We start from the raw sequence: 11,232 nt of genomic DNA, 5'->3' as shown, positions 1-11,232 counted from the left end.
ACCCAATCTGCACATTACACACAAGCATAAACCCAATCTGCACATTACACACAAACATACACCCAATCTGCACATTACACACAAGCACACCTACACCATATATACAAACACATGCCAGCCCCTCTAGTCCCAGAATATCTCCAGATGAAACAATAAAGCTTTTCAAGTCCTGTAGCCTCCCTGTGCACAGTAGAAATGTGGGTGGAGCCTGGTGCTGGAGGAGAGAATAGTGGGTGGAGTTTGACGCTGGGAGAGGTCAGTGGGCGCACCTGGTGCTGGAGCACGATAGTGGGAGGGCTTAGTAATTGAACAGGGGGTGGGGCCTAATACTGTAAAATTATAGTGGGTGGAGCTTTGTGATAGCACAGTGGGCGGGACCTGATGCTAAAAGTTAGAGATGGGTGGACTCTATTGATGGGAGGTGAATGTGGGAGGAGCTTAGTACCTGGACACGGGCAGGCCCCTAGGAATGTGGGGGCCCTGGGCAATTTAATCACTTCAAAGCCTCAGCCCTACTGCCATGTAGGAACAGGGGGCGCCACCATGAGTTTCTGCACTGGGTGACACCAATCCTAGGGGTATCTATGACCACCGGGGTGACAATTCATATTTATATATTTAAATCTCTGATTTCCCCTCAATTATCATGTCCCTATCGGGGGGAATATTGGGGGGAATCCAAAGAACCCACCAGTATCTGAAATGTAGGAAAACTCCCCTACAAACATACAAACTCCATGCAGATAATGTCTCTTCTGAGATTCAAACCTGGGCTCCCAGGGCAGAGTGAGGGCCACATGAATATATCTGGGGGGTCAGAAATAATTGCTGGATATAAATGATATAATCAGAACTCCCCAGACAGAAATCCTCAGCCCCCCCAGTCCCTGCAATCAGAGTATGGGGTGCTGGAAATGTTATTGGTGTGGCTGTTATGGGAGGAATATATGAAGTTGCTAAGAGTCTATCATTAATCAGTTGGTGTGAGCACAGTCAGGGGCCACTCCTAGTCCTGAGCAGAGCCGGTCCTCCCTCACCCAGGGCCAGCAGAGACATAGCGACTGTATGATGCAGACACCTCATAGCAGGTAAGTAGTCACCTGATTGATAGAAAACACTGGGATGTGGGGAGTCTGCATTCTTTGAAGTGAATGTATAGGTGAATGTGTATTCATGTGATTTCCTTTGCCATATGTTTCTAGTAATGAATGCCACAAATGTTCCCTGCAGATGGAAGAATGTGAATTATAAATGCAGCAAATCACCAGCCGGGCACTGAGAAATGATCATTTATTGCTTTGCTGCACCAGGTGCATTAGGTGTGATGGCCAGGTGAACCAGCCAGCCAGGTGCAAAATCCTAACCTCATGCCTGCTAACCCTAAACTGTAATCCCTACTCATAAACTAATAGAGTTCATCAGAAATAGCAAACCCCGGCCTCCTAACCTTAACCCTAACCCCATTACCTCTAATGATATAACACTAACCCCCTAACCCCAGCCCCCTAATGTAATGACACCCCAAAACCCTAATCCCTAACATTAACCCCAAACTGAACCTCAGCCTGTAATTCCTAACTCTAACCCTAATTCTAGCCCCCTAACCTCTTCACCCCGATCTCTAGGAATCATTGCCACCCCTAACTCTATGTCCCCAGCTTCCTAATTTACTTCTACCCCCAACCCTTATCCCTAAACCTAATTCCCTCCTCTAACCACTAACCCCAAACTATATATCAACCTCTACACCCCAATCCCTATCCCCAGCAATCATTGTGACCCCTCACCCTATAACCCTAACCCCCTAAATGCAATTCCTAATTCTAACCTTTATTCTTCCAAAAACATACAGTTAGGGTAATTGCCCCCCCTCCCCCTTGTACTGTATTATGACATATGACTATGGAGGGGCATTAGATTGTGAGCTCCCCTGAGGGTCAGTCAGTCACATGACTATGGATTTTGTACAGCACTGTGTAATATGTCGGTGCTATATAAATATTGTGTAGTAATAATAATAATAATAATACTCTAACACCCCCTATCCCTGGCCCGAAACCCTAATTTATGACCATCTGCTAACTAACCCCTTTTACTGTAACCTCTACCCCTCGCTTACTTAATTGTAATCCCAAACCATTAAATCTAACACTAATCATACCTAATGCCACCGCAGAATGTAGCTCTTACATAGTGCTCACATAGCTCTAAAATTGCTTTCACATAGCGCTCACATAGCTCTCACATAGCTCTCACATAGCGCTAACATAGCTCTCACATAGCGCTAACATAGCTCTCACATAGCTCTCACATATCACATAGCGCTCACATAGCTCTCACATAGCTCTCACATAGCGCTAACATAGCTCTCACATAGCGCTAACATAGCTCTCACATAGCTCTCACATAGCGCTCACATAGCTCTCACATAGCGCTCACATAGCTCTCACATAGCTCTCACATAGCGCTCGCATAGCGCTCGCATAGCTCTCGCATAGCGCTCGCATAGCTCTCACAGAGCTCTCGCATAGCGCTCGCAGAGCGCTCGCATAGCTCTCGCAGAGCTCACGCATAGCTCTCGCATAGCTCTCGCATAGCCCTCAAATAGTCCTCAAATAGCTCTCGCATAGCACTCGCATAGCCCTCAAATAGCGCTCACATAGCTCTCACATAGCCATCACATAGCGCTCATATAGCTCTCACATAGCGCTCACATAGCTCTCCCATAGCTCTCCCATAGCGCTCCCATAGCTCTCACATAGCGCTCACATAGCGCTCACATAGCTCTCACATAGCGCTCACATAGCTCTCACATAGCGCTCACATAGCCATTACATAGCGCTCACATAGCCATCACATAGCGCTCACATAGCTCTCACATAGCACTCGCATAGCACTCACAGCCATCACATAGCGCTCACATAGCACTCGCATAGCTCTCACATAGCACTCGCATAGCACTCACAGCCATCACATAGCGCTCACATAGCACTCGCATAGCTCTCACATAGCACTCGCATAGCTCTCACATAGCGCTCACATAGCACTCGCATAGCACTCGCATAGCTCTCACATAGCCATCACAGTGACTTTCCTGTATCAGGCTGAATGGTTCAGCTCACACACGTGTTGGGCGGGGAGCTCTGGCAGGGGCCCTTCTGGCTGATGTAGTGTGATCAGGGGCCACGTGTGCTGCAATGGCACAAAGACTTTTTGAATGAAAGCTGCTTATTGTTGTCCAATGTTTTCCAAACCATCCTGCGCCAAATACTCACAATTCATCTGTCAAGGATTCACCTCATTCCATGGATAAGAGCCGATTGTCTCCTGAGCCATGTGAACGTACCATGTGACAGCCGGGCCCTCCATGAACACTTCACATGTACAAGGACAGCACAAAGCTCATAGAACGCCGGGCACGTGGAACCCATTCATCTCTCTGCAGAAACATTATTAATACTACACAGTATTATATGGCACCGACATATAACGCAGCGCTGTACAAAGTCCATAGTCATATGACTAGCTGTCCCTCACAATCCAATGTCCCCCCATAGTCATATGACATTATCACAATCTAGGGACAATTGTGGGGGAAGCCAATTCACCTAACTCCATGTTTCTGGAATGTGATATCAGGGATGAGAGGCAGAGAGCTCATTGCATGAAATGTATCCAGCGATCAGATTCAGGAGATTGGGCCCCCTATACCTGACACCCCCACCCACCCCCGCACCCAGCTGCAATTTATACAGATCAGGGGTATTCATTGGTGTCACCAAACAGGAACAGCCAGGCAAGTTTTGGGAATTCACATTGCCAACAATCCAAGTTAATTACAAAGCCCCTGAACATGGAGAAAGGGGGGGATGGGTGGGCAGGTATTTTAAAAATCATCCAAATATTCCATAAATCAAAATTAATGTGTGGTCAAGGGGTGCAGGGGACCTTTGGAACATGTCCCAAGTGAAACAAATATGAATCTCATTGTATTGTCTGAAATATATTATATAATATTGCACTGAAACTAAAAAGAGCAACTCAGACTTTTATATCATTTCATGAGAGGGTCAAACCCACAGCTATACCTCTGAGGATAATTTACTAAAGGAGTAGTTACAACAATGCAAAGTTATTATTTGTCCTTCGAATGACTGAATAGTGAAAGTCAATAAAACGCCATTTTCCTCGTTATATTAGTAAATCATCCCATAGACTGGAATATTAGTCCGGGGTCAGCCAGTTCCTAGTTTTACATTTTTGTTTCCTTCTCCTTTGCAGGTCAGGAGACAGCACGGGGGCTCCAGAACACGGTGGGTGGTCCGAGCTGCATCATGCGGCTTATAATAATCACATCTCATTGGTGGAACGTCTCATTGAGTCCTCGGGGGTGGGGAACCTGGACGCCACAACCGATGACCCCATTCAGAACTCGCCATTGCTGTTGGCCGCCTCTAGGGGGAGCCTTGAAATGGTGAACTTACTGGTCAGCCTGGGGGCAGATATCACATTTATAAACCGACAGCGACAAGGAGTTGTGGAAATTTGTGCTCGTCATGGCCATCTTCACCTCCTGAAATATTTTATTGGACACCAGAATGTGAAAGTATATAAGAAACTTATCGCTCTGTTGGATGATGAAGAAGAAGACATCGTCATTGGCTCATGTTCCATGATTTCTGGGCTGACCAGCTCCTCAGGGGAGGGGTCAGATGAGCAGCTAACAAGTTTTATAGGTGAAGGTCTGGTTTCAGGATTGGTTGGTGTCCTGAGAAGAAATCATGGGGACAACGTCAAGGCTGCCATATTGGATCTTCTGAAAAACGTCTTGAGGATTAAACATGGAAGAAGGAAATTAGTGGAGGCCGATGGGATCCCAGTCTTGGTGTCTCTTATTGACGGCCAGGTTAGGAATTTATTACCAACCCTGATTGGCTGGATGTGTGATCTGACGGCTGAAAAAGACTTTGCGGAGGATCTCAGCGCCTCCTTCATTCCGTCCCTCATAAAAGTTCTGTCCATTCTGGCACAGGGGACCCCCCCGGAGGTCCTGCAGCCCACTTTACAAACCATTGGCCTCCTGGCTGCGTCCTCCCCACCATGTAAGGATGCAATGGGGAGGCAGAATGGTCTTCTTGCCCTGATGGTGAAACTCTTCCAGGTCTGCCAATCCAAACCTCTATTAATTGCCTGGAGCGAAGCCGTAGGACTTATGGCCGAAGGCAACCAAAATAACCAGAACCTCTTCATTGATGAGAACACGGGCCTGTGCCTCCACCAAATGCTGAAATCCAAAAACAGAGATGTCCACATGTCAGCCGTGGAAACTGTGTACAGGTAAAATGAAATGAGCGTCGGCGCCATCTAGTGGTAACGTCACAGGGCCTCCATCACACCCCACTCATTGTTTTATTAGAGGCTACAGGGGGCCAATCAGAAGCCAATTGCCAAGGGGGGGGGGTCAGTACAGAATAGAGATTGCCCCCATTGTATGGCATAATGGGGTGCTAACCCTAACCCCCCAAGTGGAAGGCTTTGGCCAGTTGGGGTGCTGTGGAGCTTTCTAAGAGGTGGGGGTACGTTTTAATTTTCAGATTTTTTCCTTTCCAGCCAGAAAGTATTGTAGGAGGAGCTTCTGCACAAAACAGCCAATGGGACTTCAGGTTCCTCTTAGTAAGGAGCAGCCACTCCCATTGTCAGCATTATTTATTATAGTTTAAGTATATAGTTATTAAAACAAAAAGTGAATTGAAGTGGACCTGTCATCAGATTCATGTGTAGCCTAGTTATGTCCCAGGTAATCATTGCCTCTCACACACTGTGGCAGTGCCTTCATCTACTTTTCTCTCCAGAACGACGGCACTATCTTTGCTTGCTAAGAAACATTTATATGGTGCCGGTGCTGTTCTTAGTTGTGTTCACCAATCCCTGACACAAGTCAGCTCCTGCTGCAGCCTCTCACATTGTTACAATGTTGCAGTTTGAACAAGGTGAAGGTGAAGTGACTGAGGAAATGCTTCCTCCTGTCTGCAGCAAACCGATGACATCATCTGAGCTTAGGCACTGACTGGAGCTCAGCTTTCTAATGATGGAGCTGCATAGCAGGACAGGGAATGAATACAATGTGGCTGACAGGTGACTTTGGATAGAATACAATACTGGGATAACGGAATCTTCTCCTTTCTATTCTTCTTTCTCTCTGTTTCCCCGGAGTTCCCCCCTAACCCCAGATTATGTTTTATTCCCAGGCTGGTGGAGGGGAATCCGCAGGCCCAGAGGAGGATGATGGAGTGGGGAAATCTGTCCGGCCTCATTCACCTGCTAAGGAGAAGCAAATCTCAGCGCACTCAGGAGTCGGTGGGCCGTGCATTGTGGGCCCTGGCGGGAGGCGAGATGGAGGCGCAGAGAATGGTGGCGGCCAGGATAGGTGCGGATCAGGTGACCGGTCTGTAATTGTCAGGCGCCTCCTAATTATTACCTGTGGTGCCTCCATGGTGTCACCTGTCAGGTAATTTCAGGTTATTGGACACCCGGACCTGGCAGCTCTGACACCAGCGGGGGGTTCATGGAAAGTATCCCATCAGGGAATCAGATGAATATTATTCCCCACTCCCTGAATATTATTCCCCACTCCCTGAATATTATTCCCCGCTCCCTAAATATTATTCCCCGCTCCCCGCTTTTTATTCCCCGCTTCCTGCATTTTTTCCCCGCTCCCTGCATTGGCTGCATTGCTGTTTTTCAGGGGTCCCCCTGCTGGTGGAATTCGTCTCTACACCTTCTTCTACCCTGAACCTGATTGGCACCGGTGCTCTCAGCGCCCTGGTCAAGGGGCCCTATGACGTGAGAAACGCAGTGATGGCTGCTGATGGAGCCCGCCATCTTGTCCGCCTTCTGAGATCACCGGAGGAGGAAGTGGTGCTGAGCGCCATCCGAGCCCTCCAACACATCTGCCTAGGAGTCGGTATGTGGCAAGGAAAGGGTTAATAATGGATTGGTATCATAGGGAATAGTAGGAGAGATCAGACTACACAGATTGCTCAATGAATACATAGAGAAGGAGAACATCCTCCTACAGACCATTCACATTAGTCAGTTGTACACAGACCGCCAGCAAGCATGCAGCCAGTGTGCCCGGGATGCCCCAAGCTTTTTGCTGGATACAAAGTGAATATCTGTAAAGAAATATTCACCCTTCAGTCATTGATGAAAAGCTCCGCCATTTTGCTGGTGAGAGGAGCAGAGTGAGCGTTGTGATTGAGTTGCAGGGTTTGCTGGACATCATTACCATTCATTGATTCTTCCGTTCTCCGGATTATTCTTCCAGGTTTTATTCCCCATGCCCGGAATCAATGTGCCGTGGCAGCCTCCCGTGGACTGCAATTCCTCATCGCATTGTTGCGGCACTGCAGCTCTGAGCGCATTCAGGTTGAAGCTTCCCTCGCTATCGCTGCGTCTGTCCTCGGTGAGTCCCCATTGGTCAGATATTGGATCGGATTTATTAAAGATCTCAGGGGAGAACCTGGGTGATCCAGCAAACCTGGAATGGATCTGGTGCAGGAGTGGAAACATTTCCCGGCGTCCTCTCTAATGTTTTCACGTCTCAGCGGCCGCTAGAAATGTTGGGAAAATATTTACCGTGCTGCAGTCGGTTGTCAGAGTGACGGCCGCGGTGAGTGAAAGATCTGCCGTAAGATTTGATTGATGTCTGCTAGGAAGGACAAGTGCTCACACGCCTGCCGAACGGTGCGAGACGTGCAAACACAACGCAATATAAAGGGCGGCACCGGGGGCAGCGCATGGGTCAGCCGTGTATAAATATCATGTCTGTGCTGTCCCAGCCGATGTGCTGCGGAATCTGCAATCATCAGAAAGCAATGTTCATGATTTATCTGCTCTCTGTGGTTATTGCTTGTTCAGCACCTGAGGTCATCCCTAATAATGCTTCACCCTCTATGTTTAGTGAATGATTCACCCTCTGAGGTCGGTTATAATGAATGATTCACCCTCTGTGGTCAGTTATAATGAATGATTCACCCTCTGCGGTCTGTTATAATGAATGATTCACCCTCTGCGGTCAGTTGCGGTCAGTTATAATGAATGATTCACCCTCTGTGGTCAGTTATAATGAATGATTCACCCTCTGCGGTCAGTTATAATGAATGATTCACCCTCTGCGGTCAGTTATAATGATAGAATTGCGGTCATCCTTAGTGAATGTTTCATTATCTACAGTTTGTTAGGATGAATGTTTCACCCTCTGTGATCAGTAATAATGAAAGATTCACCCTCTGTGTCCATTACAATGAATCAATCACCCATTGTGATCATCCGTAGTGAATGATTCATTCTCTACAGTCCATTAGGATGAATGTTTCACCCTCTGCGGTTCGCCTTTCTTACAATAAATCTTTTATTGCAATGACCAGGAAATCCTGAAAACCTGGAACTGATCAGTAAGTCCTCGGGATTCACCTACAGCCATGTTCTCCGCCTCCTGCATTCACCCAGTGAAGAGATTCACCTGACCGCCGGAACAGCCATCGCCACCTTTGCATTTAACAGCCCCAGCCAGCAGAGGGAGATTGTGCAGAGCGGGGGGGTAACCTGGACCGACTTCAGCCCCTTCCTGGAATCAGCCAATGAGAATCAAAGAGCCTGCGCAGCCTTCCAGGTACAGCCAATCAGGAGCCATGTATAGGGATTGCAGATTGTGGTCAGACTGGGGGGCGCTTGTATGTCTATGGGCTTTTTTTTATACCCCCAGTGATGGCACCCCTGTCACATGACCCCCGGTCACATGACCCCCGGGGGTGATTTCACTCCTGTCACATGACCCCCGGGGGTGATTTCACTCCTGTCACATGACCCCCGGGGGTGATTTCACTCCTGTCATATGACCCCCGGTGATGTCACTCCTGTCACATGACCCCCAGTGATGGCATCCCTGTCACATGACCCCCGGTGATGTCACTCCTGTCACATGACCCCCGGTGATGTCACTCTTGTCACATGACCCCCCGGTGATGTCACTCTTGTCACATGACCCCCCGGTGATGTCCATCCTGTCACATGACCCCCGTGACCCCAGGATGAGGATATAAAGTATAACACTGACACTTTGGGAATAATATTTTCTGGTTTCCTGCAGCTGGTGGTTTTGGCGCCGATCCTTCCGGATACAGATCCATCGTACACCTGTGCCGTGGGAATTCAGACTCTGATTGGTCTGCTGGAGAAGTCTCAGTCTAAGAAGACGCAGGCCCTGGCAGCTGATTTTGTGGCCGGATTGTCCCACTGCCGGGCAGGTAACCCCGTACCCCATGTATGTATTCTATGGGGGCCCCGCAGGACCCATGCTGGGTATGGGGGGAAATCATGGCAGAGATATAGAAACCCCCCCATTGGTGCAATACAAGTACATCAATCAATATATAACAATCCTGGGAGGAGCCAATCAACACAGGTGTGACCCGAACACTGAGCTTCATCCCTGTCCAATGGGAAGCCGGGGGCGGGTCCTAGACCAGGCTGTGCCACCATCCTGCAGTATATTGTGCAGAGAGGTCCAGGTACAGACAGAACGTAATCGGCAAAGTCTGATCTCCCCATGCTGCATGTGTTTCGTCTGGGAGTATAAATAAAGTTATAAGGAATTGTAATGTCATTTTACCCCATCTGCCCCCTCAGGTCTTGCAGCTGCCATGATCTCCATAGACGTTGTCAGCTTCCTGTGCCGCCTTCTGTCCAGTCCATGGGAGCAGGTGAAGGGGTCCGCCGCCATCGCTCTGGGTTATCTCAGCCTTCACCCCCCCGCTGAACGGCAGCTGCTGAGGAGGTACCGGGGGGCCCAAATTACCCCGATAAGTAGTGCTGGGTCTAGATTCAGGATATAATCAGGTGTGGGCGTAAAGCTATGGGGGGGATCCTGATGAAGGAAAAGGTAACTAGAAGTCTAGGGTTAGGTATAGAACTAGAGAAAGAGCCAAGGTTAATGCCAGGATTAAGGTTAGGATTGCAGCAATGGTTAGAGCTATGATTAGGGTCAGAGATAGGCCAATGGTTAGGGACAGGTCTAATATCAGGGCGGGTTTCTGTGTTAGGATGAGGTAGGTGGGCTGCAGGTAGCACCAAGGGGTTTTGGTCAGGGACTGGGGGTAAATAAATATTAGGACCATGGGTAGAGTGCAGATTAGAAAAAAGCTTTATGATGGGGGGTGGGGTACATCAATGGTTTAGGCAAAGATAAGAGCTAGGGATTAGAGTTACACATATATAATATTAATAAATTGGATTTATATAGCGCCAACATATTCCACAGCGCTGTACAATAAATAGCGGGTGTAAATGACAGATTTGTTCAGCCAATGCAGCAGCTTGGTACTCAGGCGACAACAATACTACAACAATACGACAACAATACGACAATAATATGTCCCTGCGGACCCCCATGTCTCTGCCGACCCCCTCGTCCCTGCGGACCCCCATATCTCTGCGGACCCCCATATCTCTGCCGACCCCCATGTCCCTGCGGACCCCCATGTCCCTGCGGACCCCCATGTCTCTGCTGACCCCCATGTCTAAGACATTGAGCTGGATTATGTCTCCATAGGAGGAATATGTTCGGGTTAATGTGCTGGTCATGTGACTCTGATGCCATCTTTCCTGTTGGCAGTACCCCGGCACTCCCGATGGCACGATGCTTTAGGATAACTCCGCTTCATGCATCGTGCAGCCTTTTGTCATTGGAATGGATGGTGACAGATGATTTCCAATGACAATTATTGCACAATAATTGCCCCCATTGTGATAAATCCTGTTTATATTAATAATAACATGGAGGGGGGGGGGAGATTGCTGGCACACTGTCCGTCCTCCGTTGATCACAGTCTCTGCTGGTTGCAGGTGTCGGGGGGATCCTGAAATGATGAAAGTTCTCATCTTCTACAATAAGAAGCGAAAGTGGCCAGAAACTTTCCTGGAGCGCTGGAGACACACGAAGGAGCTGATCCTGCCACCCATCCGGAATCTATCCACAAAGGGCCACACGGGGTCCAGGAGGTCGGGGGGCCCCTACTGATCGTCACAGAAACACTGACTGTAGAATGTTCTGCTGGTCTGCACATCTGTGGTGCCAATGTCAGGGGTTTCCATCATCCCTGTGCAGATTCCATAGCTGTACCCCGCTGTGCCCGGTATGAGGGGGTCCCACCATCCCTCCACGTTTATATA

At 48.6% G+C, this 11,232-nt stretch overlaps 2 protein-coding genes across 2 annotated transcripts; both read left to right on the top strand.

Moving 5' to 3' along the window:
* The first annotated feature begins 4,040 nt into the window (after positions 1 to 4,040).
* On the top strand, positions 4,041 to 6,453 carry LOC140338463 (uncharacterized). The gene is made up of 2 exons (XM_072422699.1): positions 4,041 to 5,337; positions 6,249 to 6,453. Exons 1-2 carry the CDS (start codon positions 4,472 to 4,474, stop codon positions 6,451 to 6,453), a joined length of 1,071 nt encoding a protein of 356 aa, XP_072278800.1. The 5' UTR covers positions 4,041 to 4,471.
* A 242-nt stretch (positions 6,454 to 6,695) lies between these two features.
* On the top strand, positions 6,696 to 11,080 carry LOC140338462 (ankyrin and armadillo repeat-containing protein-like). Its single transcript, XM_072422698.1, has 6 exons — positions 6,696 to 6,964; positions 7,328 to 7,465; positions 8,430 to 8,674; positions 9,152 to 9,308; positions 9,691 to 9,838; positions 10,906 to 11,080. Exons 1-6 carry the CDS (start codon positions 6,859 to 6,861, stop codon positions 11,078 to 11,080), a joined length of 969 nt encoding a protein of 322 aa, XP_072278799.1. The 5' UTR covers positions 6,696 to 6,858.
* The last annotated feature ends 152 nt before the right edge of the window (positions 11,081 to 11,232 follow it).

Source organism: Pyxicephalus adspersus, chromosome 9 (genome assembly GCF_032062135.1).
Source record: "Pyxicephalus adspersus chromosome 9, UCB_Pads_2.0, whole genome shotgun sequence".
NCBI lineage: Eukaryota > Metazoa > Chordata > Amphibia > Anura > Pyxicephalidae > Pyxicephalus > Pyxicephalus adspersus.
The sequence above is the reverse complement of the archived record's forward strand: the minus strand, read 5'-3'. Positions and strand labels throughout refer to the sequence as shown.